Source organism: Podarcis gaigeae, assembly GCF_964106915.1.
Source record: "Podarcis gaigeae genome assembly, chromosome: 9".
Taxonomy (NCBI): Eukaryota; Metazoa; Chordata; class Lepidosauria; order Squamata; family Lacertidae; genus Podarcis; species Podarcis gaigeae.
This window is the reverse complement of record NC_139685.1, coordinates 40,646,951-40,674,515: the sequence shown is the minus strand read 5'-3', so window position 1 is coordinate 40,674,515 and position 27,565 is coordinate 40,646,951. Positions and strand designations below refer to the sequence as shown.

At 43.7% G+C, this 27,565-nt stretch overlaps 1 protein-coding gene across 2 annotated transcripts in view; it reads right to left on the bottom strand.

The window, feature by feature from the left end:
• Positions 1 to 25,317, bottom strand: part of TMEM154 (transmembrane protein 154) — a 31,315-nt gene extending 5,998 nt beyond the window's left edge. Inside the window, exons 1-4 of one of the 2 annotated variants that reach the window (XM_083756078.1) lie at positions 25,257 to 25,317; positions 6,685 to 7,002; positions 1,175 to 1,202; positions 712 to 797 (exon numbers count right to left, since the gene is read on the bottom strand). In XM_083756078.1, the coding sequence (XP_083612204.1) occupies positions 712 to 797; positions 1,175 to 1,202; positions 6,685 to 7,002; positions 25,257 to 25,302 (478 nt within the window). In that variant the 5' untranslated portion in view covers positions 25,303 to 25,317. Of the gene's footprint in view, positions 1 to 711; positions 798 to 1,174; positions 1,203 to 6,684; positions 7,003 to 16,351; positions 16,621 to 25,256 lie in introns of those variants that run through there. The other variant, XM_083756077.1, reaches the window with a different exon arrangement.
• Between the last annotated feature and the right edge of the window lie 2,248 nt (positions 25,318 to 27,565).

Below are 27,565 nucleotides of genomic sequence, written 5' to 3'. Positions count from 1 at the left end.
AGTCCTTTCTCTGGTTTTTATGTATTTCTTTTCTCCAGCAGCTATGTTTTGTGAACCTCTTGGAATAAGATATTGATACCCCATTCCCTGTGCCAAGAAGCTTGATTTAATATACAGTGTTTGAGGCAAACAAGCATGCAGATTGGAATAAGAAGCCAGGAGACATAGGTTTAAGAATAATTGGATATGCCCAGCTCTTTTCCAGATTGGACAATAATCACAACTAGCCATCTGCTTGTGGAGAAAACAATGATTTCATTCCAGGTAATGGAGGAGTAGATAGCAAACCTAAAAAGACTGCAAGGAGGAAACGATGTGGTCATAGCAACACGCCTGTAAGATGATCCTGGAGATGGCAGTGAATAAAAAGTGCTAGGAGCCATGAGTCAATAGTGGTGAAGCATATCGCAAATTAATGCCAAAAAACACTCCTTAATACTAAAACACACACCACTCTCAAAGAAGCCGCTTGCTGTATTGAAATGGCTACAAATATTTAGGATTTGAAATAAAAACTACATCACCTTAAAGGGACACACATCTATTTTTCAATCCCCTCAATATTTAAAGAACAGTTATCTTCTGCTACTATTTTAGTATTTCAGATTATAGACTTAAATGCATTTTAGAGAACTTAGACAAAGACGGTGGGAAGAGATGGGCTTGTTAGAAAAGAAAAAGGTCCAAGAGTAGAATGTGATCAATACATACTATTTCGTTTTAAGCTGCTCATCCATTTATCAAGCTCTTCCATCTCTATTTCCATTACAGAGGGTGTGTCTTCTTCAAAAATAGGACTGAGCAAGAAAACAAAAACATATTTTGGACCATGCAGCTTAGAATTGTTAGACAGATATTTTTAATACCATTTTAAAATCAATCCATGTGTTAGGCTGTATTTAAGTATTTAGTGGCCATTGTGCTTAATTTAGAAAAGAGCATCATTGTGTGAGCTGTTGAATCAATAAATGTTACTAAATCTGGAATAAAGCTAATGCAATAAACTAGTAGTCCAGTAGATCCCATTGTTGCAATACGGGGGACATCGCCTAAAGATGACAGCCATTTAAAAAAAAATAGATGACTTGTGGTTCTGTCATACTGAAGAGTCTATGTGGCCCTAGGCCATGAGAACAGTTCCACAACTGTTGATATGAACAGGAAGCAGTCTTACCTTTTACAGCTTTCACTTGCTAGTTCCTCTGAAATAAAATGAAATGCATTTCAGAAAGAAGTAAATGATTCATTTAAAAAAGAGGTAGAGAGATGCACTGTGGGCTGGCAATTACCATATTATTCGCTCTATAAGATGCACCAGACCATAAGACGCACCTAGTTTTTGGAGGAGGAAAACAAGAAAAAAATATTCTGAATCCCAGAAGCCAAAACAGCAAGAGGGATCACTGCGCAGCAAAAGCAGCGATCCCTCTTGCTGTTCTGGCTTCTGGGATAGCTGCGCAGCCTGCATTCGCTCCATAAGACACACACACATTTCCCCTTACTTTTTAGGAGGGAAAAAGTGAGTCTTATAGAGCAAAAAATACGGTAAATATTGCAGAGTAGAATGCTCCTGCTCAAGATTCGACCCAGCTATACTCCATTCCCTTCCCCCTTTCCCTTGGTTAGCCATTCTTGCTTTGTTGATTTGTGATGTCAGATGCTTTTCAATCCAAAATACCCAGAGGGCACAACATTGAGAAATAGTATGAGGCAAATTGGGCCAGGATTACATCCTTTACCTTCCTGAATAATTATTATGCACAAAGCCAAAAAGAAGAAGAAGAAGAAGAAGAAGAAGAAGAAGAAGAAGAAGAAGAAGAAGAAGAAGAAAGAAAAACATATGAACTTGGAGGCAGCTAGAAAGTAAAATGCAGTAAAATGGATATTAAGCCCAAATTGAAATTAGTAGCTGAGGTAAATTTAAGATGTTGACTACAGCCAAGCTGCATTAATATTCAAATCAGAGTCTAGCGGTGAACAGGAGACTGGAAGCAATGAATTTCTTGAGGCTAACAGGTTCCAACAGTGAAAGCAACATAATGAGAAGTCAACAACTGTGATAAAAATTGTTTACTTCCACACAGCCTAATGCTGTACATGTGCAGTGCACCTGTTTACGAACAGAGACTGTAGCAGATTACAGATAAGGGGCAAGATGAAAACGCAAACACACACAAACACCTAAAACCTGGAGAGAAAGGCATTTGAGAGCACAGAGCAACAAAGGAAAATAAACCAAGGAAAGAGTAATTGCCAGGAGAGATGCAGGTGGATGAAACACCAGATGGAATAGGAGGGGAAACCACATCCATTGGAGGTTAGGATGTGGTATTTTTAAAGGAGGAAACTGTCCTCTGAACAACGGAAAGGAAATGTGTATTTTATACCTAGCAAGGTATAGGAGGGAAGAAAGGACAGGGGGGAGGAGGAAGGCACTGATTCACTTTTCCCAGAAGAAACATTGATGGTTTGGACCGCAGATTTAACCATGCCGTCTCCACAATGCCTCAAGTTCTGTTGAAAGTCCCACCCCAAAAATATGCTATATAGGCTGCACCTTTTGTCAGTACAAATGATTCACAGCTGGTATGACAAATAAATCACAGCATAATTGTCCTGACCTGACTTCAAGCAAAAGCTCATGGGGTGTGGCGGGGTTACTCCACAAGGCAGCCTGGAGCAGCAGGACCTCGGAGAGCTCTTAGTGAGCCACTTGTTATAATGGAAGGAGGAGGTGAGTGGACCACTCTGTCCAGATTACTTTTCCTAGACTCCACTATCCCCTACCTGAGGAGTGTGGCTACTTAAAACAGGAACAGGAAACCTCAGGCCTAGAGGCTGATGGAATGCCTGGAGGGCCACCATCTGGCTCCACAGGCCCCACCTTCTTCCCAGGCCGCACTCATCTCGAACCCTGCCTACTATCCTCCTTGGGTGTTCTTATCTGGCTAGAATGTGTCCTTAAACCCCAATAATGCCTCTTGCTTTCCTGGATGGAAGGTACTGATGGTTGGGGTGTGTGTGTGTGTGTGTGTGTGTGTGTGTGTGTGTGTAGAATTGATCTGCCCACTATTGCTTCTGGCCCTGCCCACCACTGATATGTTGCCCCCAGGAAGTTGCCTACAAAGGAATGCAGCCCTCAGACTGACAAAATTCCCTAGTATACAAATGAGTGCATTCTCCTCTGGGGTTGCTGCCCATACTGTTGAACAGGTGTTGTGGAGCAAGAAGCGCTTGGCTTCTTGGGTGAATTGGGTTCAGGGAGGGGTGAGTGTTCTAGCAGTCCTGGTGCAGCAAGTTCCTGTCTGCCAGACTCAGGTTCAGGATGAGGAACCCAACTGTGTTCTTCAGCCAGTGGTATGGTAGTCATGGACTTGACCACTTCAGTTCTCCTCCATCTGAGAGTCCTGGCTATTGCTTGAGGCTGGGACCATAACAGCTGTGTTCTATGGGATCCAGTCCCATGAAAGCATGTACAGTCGTACCTTGGTTCTCAAACGCCTTGTGACTCGAACGTTTTGGCTCCCAAACACCGTAAACCCGGAAGTGAGTGTTCCAGTTTGCAAACGTTTTTTGGAAGCCGAACGTCCAATGTGGCTTCCGCAGCTTCTGATTGAGTACAGGAAACTCCTGCAGCCAATTGGAAGCTGCACCTTGGTTTTCAAATGTTTTCGGAAGTCGAACGTACTTCTGGAACGGATTCTGCTCAAGAACCAAGGTATGACTCTACAGGATTGCAGCCTCAGTCATTGGTGGGGAAAGTAGATTGGGTTATAATAGTAGATTTCTGAGTAATATGCAGTGCTTTTTCTGGGGGTATGCAGGGGTATGCATACCCCTAAATATTTTGTGAATCTAGCATGGTGAATCATCAGTTCCGTTGCTACCCCCGATGGTGGCCTAATTTCCTGTCACGGTGTTTCCTGAGTCTCAGACGGATGCGAGCATTTAATGTGTGAAGTAGGAGTTGGAATCTAGCATGGTGATTAGTCAGTTTCGTTGTTACGACCTCCAATGGCGGCTTCATTTCTTTTCCCGGTGATTTTATTGAGTCAAAATGAGAGTACCCCTAAACAATTTTTAAAGAAAAAGAGCAAAAATAATTTGAAAAACAAGGAAAGATCTCTCCACCCCACCCCACCCCCGCTGAAATTAAGAAGCAGGGGTGGGGGCAGAGGAACTAGAAATGAGTTTTTGTGCATGGGGATTGCGAGCTTAGTTTTGGTACTGAAAACAAATTTCTGGGTTGAGAATGTACTCAATTACCCTGTTCTTTAATCTAGGCGTGTATTGCAGGGTTTGAGTCACCCTAAGGTGTCTGCGTCACCCAGGAGATTGCAACCACAGAGATAAAAAAGAAGAGCTGCTCTGTTATCTGGAGAGGTCACTTCCTGGTTCTCATGGAGAAGCTGTTTTGAACGGAGCTCAGCAACCAAAGTATGTAGCTGTATTGAGACAGCACCAGGTGTTGAAATTTTGCACCCCTAACAATTTTTGTGCCCAGGTGGGCCCCCCATGCTATGCCACTGCATCCCGCTGCCCCCCATCCTAGGAACTGATATTTAACCCTCATGGAGCTCCCAGCAGCCTTAACAAACTACAGTTCCCATGATTCTTTGGGGTGGGGGTGCCTAGAATGTTATTTAAAGATATGGTGCACACTCAGCCAAAGTATCACAAGCAGGAGAAAAACACACAACCAAAAACCAATGCCAAGAATTCATGGCTTTGCAACTGAAAATATGCCTGTAGACAGTTGCCCTGTATGTACCAATACTCAAAAGCTTCATTAGCCATCAGACTATTAAACCACTGCTTGTATATTTTAAATATTTGAATCTGTGCATGTCCAATCACCATCTTAAAGCTTCTCTCACTGTTACCAGCCCTTTATATTTCACCGTATATTTTCTGAAGGCTCTGCCCGTTTCCTCTTTGCATTGCATCATAAGCAGAATCATTGTCAAGGGAAACATGTCGTTTCCTGGATTGCATTATCCTTCTAGCTGGCGGATTAAAGACATCACAATCCCATGATTCTCCTGCAGCATGTTTGGATCTTAGCAAGCGGTAGGTGCAATTGCCACGTTTATCCTGGAAGACCTTTGTGAGGGGAAATGTGAAGAATAAAATTAATTTTTGAGGCAGCCTTATTTCCTCGTCTTTCTTTATTGGAGAGGCATAAATCCAAAACTGTAGTAAGTATAAGGGCAAGTATAAGAAAAATGGCAAGGGGAATTATCTATGGCCAAACACCCTTGAGAAAGAGCCGAAAAGCCAAGAAAATCCCATTATAACTGTCCTGGACAAGAGAGATAAGCAGTGGGGACTAAGAAGCACAGTCAGACCAGGTTAAGTGGGATTTCTTGTTTGCACTGGAATTGTGTTTAGCCAAATAATAGTCTCTTGAGGAATTCAGAAATGTGCCTGGTTTCAAGAACACTGCTCAGCAGAATGGAATATATGAGGCACTGAGGGCTCAAAATCCCAGTGCTCAAGCTCAGGCTATAGAAATCATCTTCCCTTCCTTCCAGACCATGAGCTTTGCCTCCTGGGTCTATTCCCTATCACAGTGAATAGAAAATGTATTCTCTTTTGTTTTGGGGGCTGCGAGGAATCACACAAAATGCCACCCTGGACTGATATGCGACAAAATATATGTCACCCCACAGGTGAGAGAATATTGTTATCATGCATTATACACACATGCAATTGTATGAGCATAGGATCCAATCTTAACCTTCAACCCAATGTCCAGAAGTTAGAGGCAGGCCAGCTGCTGAAATCCCCATATGTTGGATTTCTGTTTATGCCATTGTGCAGTTTTTGGAGTCACAAGACTCTGTCTACATTCCAGACTGTTGGAAGTCTCACGGGAGACGGATGTCGATGTTACTGGTTTCCTGTTTCTTTGTTTCAGTTGTTCACTGACTCTCACAGAGAGCAGGTGCATATTCTTTCTGTCCTGAGTAGTTAGAAATAAACTTAGCGATGTAGCACATATTTCGGCTCATACACAGTAAAAAGGTAAAGGGACCCCTGACCATTAGGTCCAGTCGTGACCAACTCTGGGGTTGCGGCGCTCATCTCGCTTTATTGGCCAAGGGAGCTGGCGTTTGTCCACAGACAGCTTCCGGGTCATGTGGCCAGCATGACCAAGCTGCTTCTGGCAAACCAGAGCAGCGCACGGAAACGCCGTTTACCTTCCCGCCGGAGTGGTACCTGTTTATCTACTTGCACTTTGATGTGTTTTGAACTGCTAGGTTGGCAGGAGCAGGGAACGAGCAACAAGAGCTCACCCCGTCATGGGGATTCGAACCGCCGACCTTCTGATCGGCAAGTCCTAGGCTCTGTGGTTTAACCCATAGTGCCACCTCCTAAACTAAAGTTAGACCTAATTCAAGGGTTAAATCCAATTCAGACATTTACCATGTGATAGCCAGTTGTCTCCTCTGCATAGGTGCCAGCTCCCTGGGGCCCTGAGTGCCCGAACACCCACAAAATTCCCCATGAAGGGGCCGGGAACCCACAAATTTCAGTGTCCAGGCCATGCACACTGCATAGCACCCACGGCACTGGGCACCCACGGTCACGGGGCCAAGTTGGCCATCCTGCTCCTCCATATATATACAGTATAATCTAATATGGTCCTTCACACATCACCCAAGAAACTTTAATATCTACCTTGCTTGGGTGGTTTCTGCTTCCGACGTCTTACAATGAAGACAACCAGCAAAACAATCAGGACTAGAAGCAGAGCAGCCGGGACTCCGTATATCAAAGCAGGATGTAGGTCTTCCATTTCTGCAGAGACAGTGGTTTCCATTTCCGAATTCTCTGCTTCTGTGGATGTAGCGGCAGTTTGCACACCTTGGTCACTAGTTGTCAAAATCATAACAGATGTAGGTGATCCCAGTGTATTCAGTACAGGTACTTCTGTGGTAACAGGTGATGTCAAGCCATGTCCTGAAAATTCTTCATCTGCCGGTGCTGTTGTAGAGCCTGCCAAATGGGGGGAAACAGGGCTGGATTAACCATTAAGCAAAATAAACACATGCTTAGGGTATCAAGGGAAGGGGTCACCGCAGAAGTTTTCCATCAGAAAAAGTAGGAGAACTTTCCCCCCAGATATAAATAAAGAGAAAGTATAAAAAATAAACAGTATTTTCTATCTTACTGTATGTTTTGTTTCATATCAAAAACATAACATTTTATTTCACGGTTTATTATTGTTTATACTTTGAATATATCTATGGGGGCCCCAAAATCTTTTAAGTGCTTAGGGTTTCTAAAGGTCTTAATCTGGACTGGGTGTGGGGGGGACAAGTATATATCACTTTTATTTGGATAACTGGAACTAAAAATAAATTTTAGCAAATGAGCTTTTTTAAAAAAATCCATTCATTTTCTGATGCAGTACTCAAGAAGCATCCTTGGCCGCATGGCTGCTCAAAAACTGTTATTGGCAATGGGATCTTAGACTTGGCATTTTCCTTGTGGCCCACATCTTCTGACTACATAACAACTCACGACTGTGTCCTTTGGATCTATAATGGTTTCCACAGAGATTTGTTAAACCCAGTGTATTGTAAATCTAGAATCAGGAGTGGAGCACTGAGTTTGCAAATAACTACAAAGCATTTAGGAAAATAAAGTTGGTTTGTTGGGTTTTTTTGTAAGAAAAGTCAGTACATTTATGGTTTGCTTTATGGAAGCTACTATTATACAATGGTACATAGTATTCAATTCACACAAAAAAATATGAACAAATATTTACAGTGTGACATGCTCACAACAAAAAAACACGTTCTTCCAAACAAGGTATACTGAAGATGCAGCACAGAACAGCCCCAAACTTATACAGCTGTTTGGAACAAAAGGGAACAAAATATTTTTTTGATTATTTTTTAAAAAATCCTAAATCTCAAAAGCAGAATAAAGTTGAGAGCTGCTGTGCTGAGCTTTAGGCATACAGCTGTATCTGGAAGGCTGGAAAGCGAATGGCTGGGGAAACCTCAGTTAAATAAGTACAATGAAAGACACATTAAAAATGAGAGGTGCGTGAGACAAATCACTATTTGTTTTTCATTTTAAAGTTTCATTTAAGTTTCCATTTGTCAGAACTGCATCTGTTCAGTTGTTGTTTTCAGTTATTGTAATGAAAACCCCACCTGTTTTCTGCTGCTTGTAACTTCTGTGTTTTCTATCTAAGAGATAAGACATTTGCTTGCATTCTACTTAGGAATCAACAAATCCGCTTGTCAGCTCTCCATGGGCAACTGCCCTCTGGTGATCCGAAAATCCAGCACCACACAAATCCCTGCCCTGTAGATCTCATTTCCATTGCATTTTCCCCAATCAGGTAAGAAATAGCAGGATTCCTTTCCAAACAGCAGGAAAGACTTCCATTCTTCCTTACCCTCTCCATAACCCACACAAATAAGAGCAGACTCTGTTTCTCTCCCAAGTTCTCTGTGAATGCCAGAGGATGCATGGGAGAGGGCTGGTGGTTACCACAAATAATGGCTGGCAAGGGAGCCTAGGCAGCATTTGTGGATCCCTGATTCTATTACCATCACAAACAACAACACCCCTTCTCCATCCTCAGGCACCAGACTAGCCAAATTTCAGACAGATTAGACAAAGGGACCACAGTTTAAAGGAAAGTAAAAATGCACAAACTAATGGAACAAATTTCCCTTAATTTTGTTTTTCATTCAGATATGATGGATTGCTATTTCCCATTCATTTATTTGCACGACGATGAAGAAATCAATTATGCTTATTCATTCATTATCCATTCATTATTAAAAGGAATTAACATCTCTATTGAGGAATGAACATCCCGACTACAAACAGGTGGCTTCTGAATTAGCTGTGGCTACTCCAGAAAGTGGTCTTGGAGTCATGGCAAAGAGCACAGTGAAGTGATCCAAATTTGGGACCTGGTGCCCTTGAGAAAGCGAATTCTCTTTACTGAATGGAAGGGCAAATCCTTTTTATATGCACACATGCATTGACCAATAAAAAGGCGGTGATAATAGATCATTCCCCCCCCCCCCCGGTATCAAATTCAGAAGGCATTCCGAAAGCTTGATGTTATGGTTGGTGAGATGTAAATATTTGTTCCTGCCTTTGAGAGCAGCACATACTTCAGACGCTTTATAAATTAATTGCTCCCAAAATAACTTCAGTCTAAGCCATTTCACTCTCCCAGTTGTGCTGCCAGACTCCTAGGGAGGGATGGGGACGAGAGATAAAAATAAGCAACAGTTGGCTATGTAACATACCAATATTGCAGTCAAATATCTCAGAAGTCTGCAATCCACATGCCTATGCTAGTACCTTTCCCCATCTTTATTGGACAGAGATGTCATTGTGTCAAATGGGGTCACCAAAAAGTATGAAAGGGAAATTTCACTGAAAGTGCACTACAGAGTTTTAGCTGGAGGATTCATCGTAGTAGCATTCAGCAAATCTGCTTATACAGATGCCAGCATGAACTCTCTGCAGCAGAGGTAGACAGTAGTGTGGTGGATTACAACTTGCACCCAGAGCCAATCCTACCACTAGATAGATTGAGACACTGACCTTAGACAGCAGGTGCTGATGGGTAGAGAATACACAGAGCTCTGTGAACCATGGGGCCTGCTCTGTGCCCCCTAAGCTAGGCCACTGCCCTCAAGTATGTAGAAGACTCTGCCTCATCACCAGCGTTGAAGTGAAAGTCAGATGCTAACCTGGTCAGCATTTGAACATGGAATGGGAGGGGTGCCATTGTTTATTTCACTTCGGGTGGCAAAATGTCTTGGGCTGGTCCCGCACCTTTCAGCCTCAGGCATGCTGTGAGTTGCAGGTAGTCCACAGCATCTGGAGGACTCCATGTTGACTACTCTTGCCCTTGTGGAAAGCTGAATAGAAATGTAACCAACTGGTTAATGTCTTACAGAATAGCCATAAAAGGTTAAGCCAAGTACTTCCTGGGAAGAAGAGGACAAGCTAGCATGTTGTGTGTGCTTTAAGGTTATGGCAGTCAGGTGAAATGAAAATCGCATTGATTGACTGGTAATAAACTACCCTTGAGATGACAGATTTCCCTGAGGAGGCCAAACCCAACACATTTTGCTGCCTAGGATTGAATAGAAAATGGTATCCCCCCACAAAAAAAATCCTACAAAGGCCTCTCCCTGAGAGTACAAATACAATAATAATTAACTAAAAGGGTAACGATTTGCTGCCCTTTCAAGACCCCCATACCCAAAAATCTGCTACCTGAAGAAACCACCTCTCTAAAATCTATGAAGGACTGAATCACAAGAGCAGGTAGGTAAGCAAATGCCATTTTCTCTCTTTTTAATTACTTTAATTACTTGTAAAACTGTATCGATTCAATCAGCATTTTTGTTCTTAAAAGGAAAGGAAATCACTACAATTGCTGTGGGATGCCCTGCAATATTATGTATGTATGAAAGTAACTTCAAAAGTATTTTGTTGTATCCATGCCAGAACAACTTATTTAAGAAGAGAAAAGCTGTTCTTCCATTTACTCCCATTAAGAGTGTTCCCAACTAAAGGAGAAGTCGTCCCCTCTCCTAATCCTCCTTTTTATTGGCATGTGTCTTAAGAGACATGGCGGAATGTGTCCTCAGGGGAGCGTCCCCCCTTTTCTAAAGTAACACAGGGAACTGAAAATGTGAGCTCGAGATAGGAGGAGCTGTAAAGGAGAAAGGGAAGAGAGCTGGGGTGGGTATTTAGTTTTGATGGATGGGTCTTCAGGAATTTGGGGGAGTGATGTTTAAGTCAACATGTGGGTCATCATTCTCCTCTGAGTTTTGGATGTGAGAGCAGGGTGTAAGCAGTGGAGTTTGACTACTGCGGTGGCCTGCTTCATTCCCAATCATTATTTTTCCTTTTAAAAACCCACACAATTAAAATCATAACACTCTCTCTTTTTTTCTTCACAAAGGACACTTTCATGTAGGGAGAGCAGGTAAGTGGAAGGAAAAACTGTGAGTTTTCCACTTGTTGGTGTTTTATTAACTAAGGTAAAATTTCTAGAGCAAATGTCCATGGAACTATTTCTCTGAACTTTGGCAGGCTTCCCCCACCCGCACCCCCAGGGTACATCCATCCCTTGTGTCTCCAGTTTTCAAACTGGTTGCCCCCCCCCAGAAATACCTAATGAAGGAAATGTGATTTCCATTTTCCAGCCCCACCCCACCCACCCCATATCCAGGATTCAGTTCCCTTCACAGAAGGAAAAGTAGGTCAGTTGCACGTTTGATATAAACATTAAAACGTGTGTGTGTGTGTGTGTGTGTGTGTGTGTGTGTGTGACCTGAACAATTAAAAAAGACCTCTTGCTAGAGTACTGCAACCATTCTTGTGAAACAGTTCCCAAGTTAGAGGTTATGCTAAGCATATATGCCCGGAATTAAGGACAATTTAAGTTAATGAAAGGGGATGCGGGTGGCGCTGTGGGTTAAACCACAGAGCCTAGGACTTGCCGATCAGAAGGTTGGCGGTTCGAATCCCCGCAATGGGGTGAGCTCCCGTTTCTCGGTCCCTGCTCCTGCCAAGCTAGCAGTTTGAAAGCATGCCAAAGTGCAAGTAGATAAATATGTACCGCTCCAGTGGGAAGGTAAACAGCGTTTCCGTGTGCTGCTCTGGTTCGCCAGAAGCGGCTTAGTCATGCTGGCCACATGACCCGGAAGCTATACGCTGGCTCCCTCGGCCAATAAAGCGAGATGAGCGCCGCAACCCCAGAGTCAGTCATGACTGGACCTAATGGTCAGGGGTCCCTTTACCTTTTTAAGTTAATGAAACTTTCATACAAGTAAGCATTTGTGAGATTAGGCTACAATTTGGGCTCAGTTAGGAGGATCAGAGACAGAATGTGTAATATATGCATTATCAACCAACTATCTGGAATGTAGGCCCTTGAAGAGAAACAACTAGGACTCAGGAGTCAGTTCCTAGAGAGCTGACTCAAAGGTGTGGCCTGTCTGGAGAAGTTATTACTATTTTCTGCAGGCTCCTAAGCCTCATTAAGGATATTCTAACTCAGCTTGAAGTGAATGAGGATGGGGAGAGATTTGATTCAGTTTGGATTTTAAGGTTCAGCCTACAAAATTCTCACTCTCTGAAACAAGATGTGAACAGAAACACAGCCATCCTATAACATTCACACTTTCTTTGAACATTGCAATGCAGTTCTCCAGCCAAGCAATGTGTACATAAATGCATGTATCAGGGTAAAGTGTGCATATAAATGCACATATTAGTGTAAATAACAGGAATTTGGTCTGATCCAGTGAGGAGGGTTCTTCTGACATTCTTATGAGTGTCAACGGATTCAAACACCTGAGGAGTCTTGTGTTTTCAATTCAGTCTTTAATCATAATCAGGTATTTGGAGATGATCCAAACAATGGTATTATTTTAATAATCGTTGGAAATTTGATACGGAGACAGGCAAGCAATACTGCCAAAACCAGGAACGTTTTCCGAGCCTGTCGTCAACAAGCCAGCTTGTGGGTGAGTTTTATCCAGCACTTGGCTATTTCACAATGAGAAATCTGCTTTCATTTCTCGAAAGCCATTTCTATCTAAAATATTCATATATTTTGTCCAGAGGCCTAAGCTAGCATTTGATTTATACTTCACGTTAATATGCTTTAAAATATTTGGGTTTCTCTTCCTTGAAACTTGTCTGAGCAAGAAGCCGCTTCAGACTTTCATTCTTCTTCGGAAGTTGCCTTTCACAAGAACTTCCTTAGAGATTTTTTAAAAGTTCAGAAGCTTAGAGTCTCAAGCTGTTGCAAGAAATGGCGGCAGTCAAAACATTAATACACCCAAAGTTCTTAACAGATGATGTCTCTCTTATGGACTGCTCTGCAAATGCTACATGATTAGCATTGGAAGGAAAAATCCAGAGAGTTCCTTGTGGCAAAAGAGACTCCCCACCCTGTGGGTCTTCTATGACAGGTGGATGTGTCCATCTATGAGTCATTTGATGGTTTACAGATAGGTGACCTGCACATCTGTAGGGTAAGGGGAGACAAATGGTGGTCTCACCCAGGCCAAAAGGGTACTCCACCTATGTCATTAACCATGGCTTACCACACACAAGCAAACTGCCCCCACTTTGCTTCTCCTTGATATTTCCCATTTTTACTGGGAGCAGACAAAGCATGATCCCTGGCTTAGCATTGCATTCTAACTAGGGATTGTGGCTTGTTTTGCTCCATTAACCACAATCGGTTAAGCCACGAACAAACCTTGCCTGAGGTTGTGGTATGTTGGGAATGAAACAAACCATGATCCCTGGTTCAGATATAACACGAAACTAGGGATTGTAATTTGTTTCCTCCCAGTGATTATTTATTTATTTATACATACATACATACATACATACATACATACGTAAGGGACGTGGGTGGCTCTGTGGGTTAAACCACAGAGCCTTGGGCTTGCCGATCAGAAGGTCGGCAGTTCAAATCCCCACAACAGGGTGAGCTCCTGTTGCTTGGTTCCTGCTCTTGCCAACCTAGCAGTTCGAAAGCACGCCAAAGTGCAAGTAGATAAATAGGTACCGCTCGGGTGGGAAGGTAAACGGTGTTTCCGTGCGCTGCTCTGGTTCGCCAGAAGCAGCTTAGTCATGCTGGCCACATGACCTGGAAGATGTACGCTGGCTCCCTCGGCCAATAAAGCGAGATGAGGACCAGAACCCCAGAGTCCACAACTGGACCTAATGGTCAGGGGTCCCTTTACCTTTACGTACATACATATGTACGTATGAACGTACATACATACATACATACATACATACATACCTTGCCCATCTGGCTGGGTTTCCCCAGCCACTCTGGGTACCTCCCAATAGAATATGAAAAGTACGATAAAACATCAAACATTAAAAACCTCCCTAAACAGGGTTGCCTTCAGATGTCTTCTAAAAGTCAAGTAGTTGTTTATTTCCTTGACATCTGATGGGAGGGGGTTCCACAGGGCAGGCACCACCACCGAGAAGGCCCTCTGCCTGGTTCCCTGTAACCTCACTTCTCGCAGTGAGGGAACTGCCAGAAGGCCCTCGGCGCTGGAGCTCAGGCTGAACAACGGGGGTGGAGACGCTCCTTGATTATTGGTTGATTATTTAATTTTTATACTGCTTAAAATATTAAATATATATTGAAGTGGTGTACAGGAAACAACAGACAACTTAAACAAAGTATTACAAAATACACAGCTACAGATAAAAAATTATATTAATACAAACTTACTAATATATAGAAATCAATATCAATTCCTTTGCCTTCTGACACACCCTCTTTCTCAGCCTCTGTGTTCTGTTCCAGCCTCCAAAAAACCCAGCTGACTCACAGACGTCTCACAGTGAGAAGAGTTCCTAGAAACAGTGAACATCACCCTAGCCCATGGGTAAGCAAACTAAGGCCCAGGGACCGGATCCGGCCCAATCGCCTTCTAAATCTGGTCTGCAGACGGTCTGAGAATCAGCGTGTTTTTACATGAGTAGAATGTGTCCTTTTATTTAAAATGCATCTCTGGGTTATTTGTGGGGCATAGAAATTCGTTCATATTTTTCCCCCAAAATATAGTCCGGCCCCCCACAAGGTCTGAGGGACAGTGGACTGGCCTCCTGCTGAAAAAGTTTGCTGTCCCCCACCCTAGCATCTCACTCTAGCCTTGCTTTTTTAGGCTCAAGGTGCATGGCACTTCCTCAGGCTGCCCACAGCTGTTTCCCTTTCAGCTGTACACTCTGCACCCAGTCCCAGGTGCAGCAGAATTGTTGAATTTCCAAGGGGAGGGCCAAAGGATGGAGAAAAGGCCCCTCTCCACTCACAGCTCTTTATTCACTCTCTTCTCTTCCTCCCCCTGTGCAAGCAGGGAGCAGCAATGAGGACCAATGCAGGCACATTTTCCTTGTGCAGAATAAGTCATCGTTTATAGCTTACCATAGCTGGTGGAAAGCCGAACTGCCATTCTCCTGTGGCAACAATTTTCTTCAATCTCTGTGGAGCTCGCATACTTTTTTCTTTTCTGCCAACCTCAGCTTTTATTAAAAATTTGCCTGTGACTAAATTCTTCCTGTCTGAAACCTAGCTTTACCAGTCTAGGGTTTTACCAAGATTTAGATTATATGAATAATAGAATCCCTCAATAACTTGCTAAGTCACTCTTCATATTTTATCCCACCATCTTCAGGTCAGGTACAGTTGCAGTTCAGACACTAGGGAGGAAGCCCACAGAAGGTGGAATGAACACTTTTCATATTATTATAAAGTACAAGCAGGAACAAACTCACTGGGTAATTTAAAGCAATGAAAGAAAAACAAGGCAAATACAGGAACTCTTAGGCTTGTGGTAACCCAAACCTTTGTGGAAAAACTTTTTCACTTTCTTGACAACCAGTTATGAATATCAGCAAATGGGACTTCTGCTTTTGAGGTAAATTTGCTGGGTTTAAGTGCAGCATGCTTAGACAACCCTTTTATGATTAAAAGAAAAAACAAAGAACTTCCACCCTCTCTGTCTCTCTTGTACAAAATGTGCATGTTTAGACACATTAAATAGCAGTCAACCATTTATTAGAGTATACCCATTGAAATGAATGAAGATGACCAAGTTAGGTCCATTAATTTGAATGTCAACTGTGACTGAAACTAAATCACCAATAGTCTCAAATATATGAAGATAAAACTAGGACAATGATTCCACCCCCAATTGTTTTTACATGGGAAGAAGAACACCCCAAAACACGTTTTTTGCTGTGCCACCCTACAAAAACAAATTGTCTGGGGCTGACGCTACCTTAAACAGCACCACATGCTCAATATTTCTAGGAGCTTACTACCCAGTAATTTGATACATTCAGCTATCGCGATAACAGTGAGAGTGTGGATTTATTTGCCCATAAAATACCGATATTACAAGGCAGTCCTTGCCTGTCTTCTTAGAGAAAAGACCCACAGAGTCTAGCTGTGCTCATGCCAAGTGTGCACAGGACTGCAGTCTTAGAAGCACAGGACGTTAAAAAAAAATATACACAAAAACACATACAGCAGAACCAGCAATGATTCAGAAACAAAGGCTTCACACACATCTCAACACACCTCAGATCTGTAGCTCAAGCCGGATCCATGGAAAGAAAAGACAGCAAACTGTTGGGAAGAAGAGCTACAAGGCAGAGTGCAAGTTTGTACAGACAGCCTTTGCAGGGACCAGATTTTCTGGGTGTGACACTTCAAAACAGTTCCATAGCCTCAAGCATAAAACGTGCCTCTATCGTTAGTTCTCCTTAACAATGCAGAGAGCATGTTACTGCCACTTACCACAGCAAGCAGGTCTTTCGCTGAGCAACAGAAATAAAGGCAACATAAAGTTGTGTTTCTGCATGTTGGCGTCTCTGTGATCAGGTACGAAGTTTGTTTCATTCTCCCTTAGCTGTACAGAACATGTACATTTCCTGTTTCCTGCCTCTGTGGTTGGATGTGTAAGATGCCTTAAGGAGATGCACTATGTCTGATTGCTCGTAGGAAGTGATGCAATTTAGTTTGGGCCTGTCAAATGAGCAACGATTGCTGATTCAGCTAAAGAAACCACCAGGAAAAATCCACGTGTGAGAATCTCGCAATCCTCTCTTGTTTTCAAGATCTGACAGTCTCTTTCCCACCCAGACAAGAATGCCTCAAATATATCTAGTTCAGTGATGAAGTACATGCCTTGCATGCAAAAAAGGTTGGATCCTTATCATCTCTAGGTAGGGTTGGGAAATATTCCTGTCTCAAATCCTCAGTTGCCACTGCTAGTCACTGTGAGTTTGATAGAGCAATAGTCTGACTTGCTTTAAGGTGGCTTCTTATATTGCTTTTAAAAAAGAAAGGCACGATGCTTCTCAAACTATCTGATGTGGTGGACCAGCAATTCTTCACACACACAGTGTGCCTGGGACTGGTACTCAGGGCCAGCCCACCCATGAGGGGGGTGAAGCACCTGCCTGTCTATACCACTACTTCTTCACCAGTGAGCTCTCACTGGAATCTCACGATATCTTGCCAGAACTCACCATTGTTGCTGCTTCATGGACACTGACACCAGACCCAGATAAGGGAAGCTTTGGCAGTTGGGCTCCGCCTTCCCGTTTCGCCTCAAGCAGTGAAATGGGACAGGCTGCTCCTGACAGGACTATATTTGGTCCCTGTACCAGTTGACCACTAAAATGGGACTTTAAAAAAAATTGCAAAAAGCTTTACATGCTACCCCAGTCTCCGAGCAGGGCGAGATTCCAGAGGTTCCAGGCACTTACCCAGGATTTGTGTTACCTTTGGAAATGAGGCACAGCTTTATGTCTTTATGATATATGGCTTACTTACACATCAATACCACCTGAGCCTACTGTGGAGGGGTCCCAGCATTACACTCCAAGAGGGTCTCTTGCTTCTCCCATAGGCACAGTGATGTTGGATCCAGCAGAGAAATCAGCCATGCCCTCTGTCTCCTTTTTACAGCCTCTTATAGTTTTTGCCAGCACATCACTGCCAACCAGCATTCTAAAAACTAGCCTTTTGTCTCCTGCTAACTACCTCTCCGGGATGCGGGTGGTGCTGTGGGCTAAACCACAGAGCCTAGGACTTGCCGATCAAAAGGTCGGCGGTTTGAATCCCCGTGACAGGGTGAGCTCCCATTGCTCGGTCCCTGCTCCTGCCAACCTAGCAGTTCGAAAGCACTTCAAAGTGCAAGTAGATAAATAGGTACAACTCCGGCGGGAAGGTAAATGGCGTTTCGGTGCGCTGCTCTGGTTCGCCAGAAGCGGCTCAGTCATGCTGGTCACATGACCCAGAACCTGTATGCCAGCTCCCACGGCCAATAAAGCGAGATGAGCACTGCAACCCCAGAGTCGGCCACGACTGGACCTAACCGTCAGGGGTCCCTTTACCTTTACCTAACTACCTCTCTACAGGAAGGAGGGGCTCACACCCCTGCGCTATTAGTTGCCCATCTCCCTGCTCCTGTTCGGTTAATGATTTGGCCGCCATCAGGCTTTGTTCCCCTAATGCAGGGGTAGGCAACCTAAGGCCCATGGGCCACAAGCAGCCCATGGGGATTGTTTAACCGGCCCACGAGCCGCCCCTGAACCGAGCTGCCTGCTTGGCGAGTCCCCACGTGCTGCACTAAACCGGCGCAGCGCGGTGCGGGGACTTGCTTCCGCGGTGTCGGAAATTGCATCCGCGCAGACGCAGACACCAGCAATCATGGGCGCACGTGCTCACGTGCGCGCGCAATCCAGCCCACAGAGGGATCTCTAGTGGAGTGAACCAGCCCAGATGAGGTAAACCTTGCCGACCTCTGCCCTAACAACTCTCACTCAGCAAGCCATCACCAGGTTGGCCTGGCTAGTACAGTGGTACCTCAGGTTACATACGCTTCAGGTTACAGACTCCGCTAACTCAGAAATAGTACCTCAGGTTAAGAACTTTGCTTCAGGATGAGAACAGAAATCATGATCTGGCAGCACGGCGGCAGTTGGAGGCCCCATTAGCTGAAGTGGTGCTTCAGGTTAAGAACAGTTTCAGGTTAAGTACAGACCTCCGGAACGAATTAAGTACATAACCCGAGGTACCACTATATCTCTAACATAAGCTGTTGGGCACAGTTTAATTCCCCCAAACCTTGATTAGTTCTCAATTTTATTGGACTCAGAAACTTAGAGTGTCTCACACCCCACAAACTCATAACACTATTTTTGTAGACATATAAAAAGTTCCAGAAGGGTTGAAAGCTCATACACTGTTTTGTCCCAAAGCAGCACAGAAAACCCATGACGCATGTGAGTTATGTTTCATAAGCTCAGTGGCAGAGATTACAAGCTCCACTTTCTAAAATTCCCAGGTTCAAGCCCACATCTCTCTAGGAAGCATTGAGAAAGACTCATGTCTGAAACCTTGAAAAACCTCTGTCAGACTGAGCAATATTTCTATGATAGGGTTGCCATATTTCAAAAATTTCAAAGTTGTTGAGCTTTTTTTTTAAAAAAATGAGTTTTGGGACACTGCTTCAGACTGCAATATTCTGGTTATGTCCAGGAAATTCCAGACGTATCAGACCCCTAGCTATGAGTCTATGATTCTACAAGTTCTGTCTCGATATGAGGCATCTACCTACGATCCTCTCCGTTTTCACATCAGAAATAGAAAAAACAGACCCACATCCTTGCATACAGATAGATAGTACTGTTTGTGCACAATCCTGAGGAGTGTTCCAACACAAAAGTGCACAGTGTTTTGAACATTTTGTACAATGTCAAAAGGCAGAGCCGTTTTTAACATATCCCATGTGCTTGTCAGACTCATCCTCATTCAGCAAAAATAGGTGATGAGGAACTATTCTTTGTGGCAGTATCGTCTCCAGGGGAGTACTTGTGGGCAATTGTGTGATGATCCATATCGATTTAACAAGCTGTGCCGGCCTTAGACATTTTAACACCCTTCTCTTTTATTTTTTTAATGACACAGAGGGGGAGGGAGGAAAAGAGGGTGGGAAATTGTGCTGCCTAGAAAGCGGCTGCACACCAAGACTGATGCAGCTCCCTTCATGTAAGGCCCGCCCTGTTAGTTAGGAAATGCAGAGGGGAAAACTGCTAGGATCACTAGGCACCTCTTGGCACCAGTGGCGTAGCGTGGGGGGGTGCAGGGGGGGCTGGCCGCACCGGGCGCAACATCTGGGGGTTAGGGGGCGCAAATCCACAGGTTAGAGGGCGCAAATTACTTGCCTTGCCCCGGGTGCTGACAACCCACGCTATGCCACTGCTTGGCACATCAAATGGCTTCTTCAGAAAGAGACTGCAAACCATGAAGATGCTGGTTTTTACAATGGATAATTACCAGTAGTTGAAAATGTTGTGGTGGATAACGGATTATCTCTATAACTTCCTTTTTATTGCATTGACATACAATTCATACCCACAGAAAAGAGCAGGATGAAATTTTAAAAAATGCTCATCCTGTTATCAGTGTTTGGAGTATTTTAGATGGTAACCCACACTACTGGATGCTAGTTCCCTCCCCTACTAGCCCCAAACCAATTCACACAGCTATTTTTTAAAAGCATTTTTCAGGCTGTAGATAATTAACAGTTTTTCCACCCTGGATGTTTTGCTTGTGCATAGTTAGTTGGGGAGAATGGAGTCGAGAGATTTGGATTCACACACACACACACACACACACACACACACACACACTGGTGCACAGACACATTCAAAACTGAGATTACAGATTACAGAAGAGTTTGGATTTGATATTCCGCTTTATCACTACCCTAAGGGTCTCAAAGTGGCTAACAATCTCCTTTCTCTTCCTCCCCCACAACAAACACTCTGTGAGGTGAGTGGGGCTGAGAGACTTCAGAGAAGTGTGACTAGCCCAAGGTCACCCAGCAGCTGCATGTGGAGGAGTGGGGACATGAACCCAGTTCACCAGATTATGAGTCCACCGCTCTTAACCACTACACCACACTGGCTATAGTCTTCATTCCTTCATTCACTTACAATCCATCTTTCCTCCAATGACTCAAAGCGGCCTGCATGGTTCTCTCCCTTCCACCCTGTTATTCTCACAGCAGCTCTGTAAAATAGATAAGACTGAATGGCTGATACAGAGCCAATGCTGAGCTTCATGGCTGAATGGAGATTTGAACCCAGGCCTCCTTAGTCCTACTACAATGTTGCATTGTGTGAGTTTGTGGTGCTGCAGTATTATTATTATTATTATTATTGAAAAAGAAAATACACCCTAACTGCTCACTGTGAAATCACGGCTGCTATGTAGAATTTATTTATCCAGTTCACAGTTACAAGGAAGCAAGTAATGTTAGGAGCCATTCATACAATGCATTTACACTCACAGTCACACATGAAAACTAATCTCAAGAGCTGTTTATGTCGTTTTGCCCTCCAACAGTGCCAGACAGATCCTCGGTTATCAGAGCATGAAGCACAAATGCACAGTGTACACATCAGACACACCCTCGGTCTGAATCAGAATTTTCTGGCTGACAAAGGGTGAGCAAGTACGTGCATTCTGGGGAGCCTTGTTCTGTGATTGGTAGGAGCCCAGGAGGTGGCTAATATGTCTTGGCTCAGCCTGCTGCAGCAATTAATCTTTCTTAAAAACATGGCTGCTTTTATAGGTCATCAGTTACAGTTTCTCAGCTATTATCTCTGAGAAATAGGTCAATGATTCATTTGCTGGCCAGCTTGTTAATGGGTTTACAATGCTAGTATTAATCTGCTGGCTAGCGATGGAGCCAGTTGTTGGTTTGTTTATTAGTGGCTGTGTGTTTTGGAGTGCTCTACTTAACAGTTATCAAAACACAAAAACAAGGAGCCAAGCTGGATGGAAATGTAGGAGGCGGAACTGAAAGTACTAAAGAAGGGATCAAGGTTTGCTGCCAAAGTCACCTAACAAACCAATCTTCCCAGACCGTAGCCAGTTTAAGCCGATAACCTCACACTTTCTCCAGGATATGAATAACGAAGAAAGTAGGAATTTGGCCGGAGGTTAACCTCAGCCTGGCTTCACCAGATCTACTTTCCAGCACTTGTTATGGGGATCAACTCTGGAATATATTATGATTATGATTAGATTTCTTACCTACCCTTCACCATGAGGCCCTAGGGTGGGCCACACCCATTTAAAAATATGATATAAAATCAGTTGAAGCAAAGTATAGTTAAAGGAATAGGGTGGGACCTAAATATATATCCATATATGTATTGTCAGGTATCAAAGTTCAGGATAAAGAGCCTTCAATAAAGGACAAAAACTACATAGTATTTATAATGAATGTAAATAAATAAATACTATATTAATAATATTTATTTGTTTGATTATTTATTTCTCTGGTTTCTAAACTGCCCTCCATCCAGTATAGATCCCAGGGCAGATCACAAAAACTTTGTAAAAGAGACCCACATACCAATTACTAGGGGGTTTTCCACGGCTACCATACATTACTCATCAACTCCCCCTTTTGCCCCACCAACCACTTAGCAGGGGAACTTTAGTTCTTATCGCATGAGCCAGCTTTGCCAGGTGGGTGGGGCAATGCACCTGCCACTCACATGACATTGTTATCCCACCGCATGGTTGGTGGGTGGGTTGTCCCGCCCACCTGTCAAAATCCATTGCGGGGTTCCCTGGCACCCACCATGAGAAGCTGGAGAGAAGCCTGCATTTTTCCTTCTGCATTTCTCGCTTCCTGCAGTGCCAGCGGTGGCAGCAGCAACAGCCTTCATTCCCCACACTCCCACTTTCAACCTGCAACATCAGAGGTTGAAGGGGGTGGCGAGAATGCAAGAAAGGGCTTTGCAATCTCCCGAAGTGCTTCTCCTTTGCACATCTGACGTTGGAGGTGGGGAAGTGTGGGAGGCTCACAAAGGACTTTCCACCTCTGATGTCAGGTAGGAGGCCAGAGGCAGCGGCCAGCCAGCATTGTGATCTTCCTCTGCCACAGGCATTTCATCTAACTCTTGAGTCTACTCAGTGATGGCAGCAATGGATTATGAGGCTGGGTGGCCACTGCTTTTGGCCACATTTCCACGCTTCTAACTGGCAGCGGGGGCAGAAACAGCAGCTCCCAAAGCTCACTGGGGAGAAGGTGTCCAGTAGCAGGGCTGGCAGCAGCCTGGGGTTCTATATTCCAGGAACAGAGGCCCCAGGGTTGGCAGGTGAAAGAGCTTTCATAGCAAGGCTGCTGCTGCAGCCTGTTCTGTCTGCCTTCCTATGGCTTGCCTAGGCTGCCCATCTACCACCTCTCATCTTGCTGCAGTTTACAGTGCCACCTGTCTGCGGCCCAGTGAAATACAGTATGATGCCATTCTTCCATTTTTCTTATATGGTAATAGAGCTGGGTTTTGAGGCTGGAGTTGTCCAGAATCCTGGGGAAATTAAACCTAATGTTTTGTTATTACAGTGGTACCTCGGATTAAGAACTTAATTTGTTCTGGAGGTCCATTCTTAACCTGAAATTGTTCTTAACCTGAGACACCATTTTAGCTAATGGGGCCTCCCGCTGCCCCCTCGCCGCCAGAGCACGATTTCTGTTCTCATCCTGAAGCAAAGTTCTTAACCCGGGGTACTATTTCTGGGTTAGCAGAGTCTGTAACCTGAAGCTTCTGTAACCTGAAGCGTCTGTAACCCAAGGTACCACTGTACTATTCTTAATCTGTGCTGAGAACTGCTCAGAATGCAATCAGTAGAAGAATGTGGTAGAAATCCTGATCACAGAAGAGAGCCAGTATGGTTTTGTGGCTAGATGCAGTCTGGGGAGACCTAATCACAATCTTTCAGCCTATGACATATGCTACTGAGCACGCAGACGGCTGAAGGTACAAGTTCTAGCAAGACTGGGACCAGAGTCAGGGTGGAGCACTGAAGCAGATTAACTGGAGGTTCACTCCAGAGTCATTTGCTGACTAGGAGAGGCTGAGCTGAAAGGGTCTGGAATGAGGATTCATAGGAAGGTCGGCCAGCAAAGGCAAGGGCAGGCAGGCAGGCAGTCACAAGGATGAGGAAGAGCTAGAGCTCAGTTCCAGGTTCAGTCTCTGGCATCTCTAGATAGAGCTGGGTCACTGTCTGTCAGTGTAGTAGATAATAAAATAGATGGACCAATGATCTGACTCCATAGAAGGCAGCATCATTATTGTTTTGCTAGAAGCCGCCCTGAGTGGCTGGGGGGACCCAGCCAGACGGGCAGGGTATAAATAATAAATTGTTGTTGTTGCATGCACCCCGATCTTCAAGCAATAAGAGACTCCAGTGATTCCAGAGCTGACCAAGGGTTTGGTTTTCTTGGAAATGAAGGTCAATGGAGACTGTGGCATCTTTCGGATTTATGCTTTTATTTACACAAATATACAGCCTGAGCATAGGGTGGAGGGGCTCACAGCACTAACACTCCAGCAGATCTTGCTTCCTGATTTGGCTTCTCCTAGTCAGCCCCAAGTCACAGCTCTTCGGTCCACCTGTCTCTGTGTCTCCAGCTTCCAGCATCTGCCAAATTCACACACACAGAACCTCCTCTGGCCTTTTTTTGTTCCCCATCCTAGGATGATGATGTGGCACCCAGCAGGTGAGGTGGGAAAAGGTTTGCCCATTTGTTGCTATGTCAGCCTCTTATGACATGTACAGTAAATGCCAGAACTTTATTGGCCATTCCCTTAACAACAGAACTGGCTTGGTTGGTTTCCTCTCATAAATTCTAACCTTACATACATAGGATCACAGGTTTGGAAGGAACCCACAGGCATCTTCCAGAATGACACCCCCCCAAAAACCCATAACAATATGTTCCTACAGATAGGAAAAACTGGTAGACTGGAAGCCAAAAGCCTGTATAATGAGGTGGGCTCAGGATAGACAAGTTAAATGCCATGGAAATGCAATACCATTCAGTTGTCTAGAATCAGTTTGCAAAACTTTGCTTTACATAGTCCTTACTGGGCAAAAGCCCAACCTCTGATAGCAATGGTAGATAAATTCACAAGGTTCACGTTACCAAATACCCAACTTCCAAACCAATAAGCAAACCAAAACACAGCTACCCTTTGAATTTTGCACCACTCCAACTTTTGTGACGCAGTTCTCCAACCCCAAAGCCTGCACAACAAATGCCTGCTTTAGTGAACACCATGTACAAAACTATAATAGTGGAAATGGCTTGCAAAAATGTTACAGTATATTAAGGGAATTCGTGTGCACACAAAAAAGCATATATTACTGAAAACAATGCACAAACGCATATGAGTTTTTCTGCAGTCCTTTTTAAAGATAAATTTGCAAACTGATGCACAAATGTACATGCCTGTGGCACCTAAAACTGAAACACAGAGGAAACATCCCAAAGAAACTGCCTACCAAAGTTGTTGGTAAGTCCCCTCCTATCCCCTTTACATTACAGTTAGCTATAATTCTCAAGCTCAAAGATTTCACTGAGGCAAGCAAAGAATCTGGCATGAAATGTATTCCTTTAAAGGCAATTGCTGATTTTGTCACAAGGGGAGACTGCAGTTCCTCCATGTGATAGGCAAAGCAGTCTTCACATGCCCCAAATACTCTGTAATAATATTTTTTCCTGCTACTATGGACTCACTGGGCTAGTTAATATTGTGGTGCCTTGCTGCAAAATAGTCTAAATGGCATCAGTGTTCATAGATGTGTACATTATACGAAGTTGACTTGCCGTTCAGTGTGTCGCTTGCTTCACTGCTTTTGCCATCTAAAGCCATCTGTTTGCAGATATATTTTAGTTCCTGCTTTCTACTTGCTGCTAGGTTTCCTGACTCTGACCTTAGCACCACCCACTCATGCACAGGATTATGATCTCTCTCTCTTCATCTGTGAAGTGTCAGAGGGGGGTTTGAGGAACTGGGACCCAGCAGCACAATAGTTCCCCTTTCTTCTTCCACTCCGCAGCCTCCAAGTAGCTCACCGAAAGGATCACAGACTTCGATTCCAGACTAACTGCTGGTGATCCTGCCACAGACACTGTGCCAGGCAAATCTGGTTTGAGGCTCCACCCTGGCAGTTAAATGTAACCCACATGCCCAAGTGCTTGGAAAAGGTAAGCAACTGCACATTAGCGTAATTGTTGTCTCCCAGGCTGTACCACGCCTAGGGAGAGAGCCTCTTCGCCTAACCAAACAGCATGATTCACAGCACGGCTTCAAAAGAGAAGCCAGTTGCCTTTGCAACCGCCCTACGCTGCTTCTCAGCCTGCAAAATAAACCTTCCTAACATTCAGATGGTGCTGCTCACCAAAAAGCATCAGGGCAACAAGGGTGGAATCTACACACATATTAAAAACGCTATGAAATGCTTTTTTAAAAAAAAAGTTTTGAAAAATACATTGAATTTGGCATAGCTCACTGTTGCCATGCAGTGCCACTTTACAACACATTTAAAACGTTTTCTTTGCAGCACCATAGCTGAGTCTAAGACCTTATAATGTGCAAATGAGTAAAATTCAATCATATCAGGTAATATCCATATTTTCTGAGAATGCAGGCTAATAATAACAACTTTTGAATATGTATTGTATTAGTAATAACTGAATACGATAAAAAATACTTCTTGATCACTATTATTTACTTCTAATACTACTGATTTTGTTGCCTGCCCTTCACCATCGGGTCCAAGAGTGGGTTACAACAATTTAAAATTCAGAATACAGTGGGACCTCGGGTTACAGATGCTTCAGGTTACATACGCTTCAGGTTACAGACTCCGCTAACCCAGAAATAGTACCTCCGGTTAAGAACTTTCCTTCAGGATGAGAACAGAAATCGTGCTCCAGAGGCATGGCAGCAGTGGGAGGCCCCATTAGCTAAAGTGATGCTTCAGGTTAAGAACAGTTTCAGGTTAAGAACGGACCTCTGGAACGAATTAAGTTCTTAACCCGAGGTACCACTGTAAGCAGATAAAGCATATTACATTCATAATAAAGAAAGGGTTCTGAAAATGCACATCTGAAATGATAAGGTCAAGGTAAAGAGGTGCATCTCCAGCATTTGATGAAAGCTATATAGCAAAGGTGGCAGGGAGGGAGGCAATATTACAAACAGTAGAACACCTATTACTGGAGATAATAGCTTCATTGATGCACAGGAAACTAAAGTGATGCTCCAGAAACCTGCTAAAGGGTAGGAAACTACAAGAATGAAGCAGCTGGAGGAAATGACTTGTGATTTCAATTGTCTCTATACTAATGCATAGTGTATGAGGAAACAAGCAAGATGAATTGGAGCTCTTAATAATGCTTTAGTTGAGATTCCTGCATTGCAGGGGGTTGGACCAGGGTTCCTTCCAACTCCACAATTTTGTGATTCTGTATACTTGATTCAGATGCAGCTCTGCAGGGAGGGAATTCCACAACTTAGGAAGACTTAAGGCAGAGAATGCCCTTTATACAATTATAAATTCATCTATAATATAGATGAATTTTTGAAATTTTACTTATGCTATGCATATCTATCTATCTATCTATCTATCTATCTATCTATCTATCTATCTATCTATATCTATATCTATATCTATCTATCATATATCTATCTATCTATATCTATCATCTATCTATCTATCTATATTCTATTTTGCTAGAGACTGAAACCTGGTGAGGAAAGGGACACACACCAAAACAGGCGAGCAACACAGAGAATGAAACTAAAGAAGATACCAAACCATTCATTGATATTTTTGAAACGAAATTCTCTGAATTCCCAAAAATCTCTGTTTCTTCACAACTGTTTAGAATAGACATATACACAAACCTTTCACGCTGCAGATCCCTGGCTGATCAGTGTCAAGAAGTTAGATGGATCAGTGATCTGACTTTGTAGAAGGCCATTTTCTATGATCCTGTGTAAGTCAAAGCCAATTGCGAAAGGTATCTTTCCCCTACCTGCAGAGCAGAAACCAAAAGGAACCATGCCCAGTTTGAAACAGTCAGAAACAATTGGGTAGGTAAAGCTGATCAGGGATATCTGACTTCCA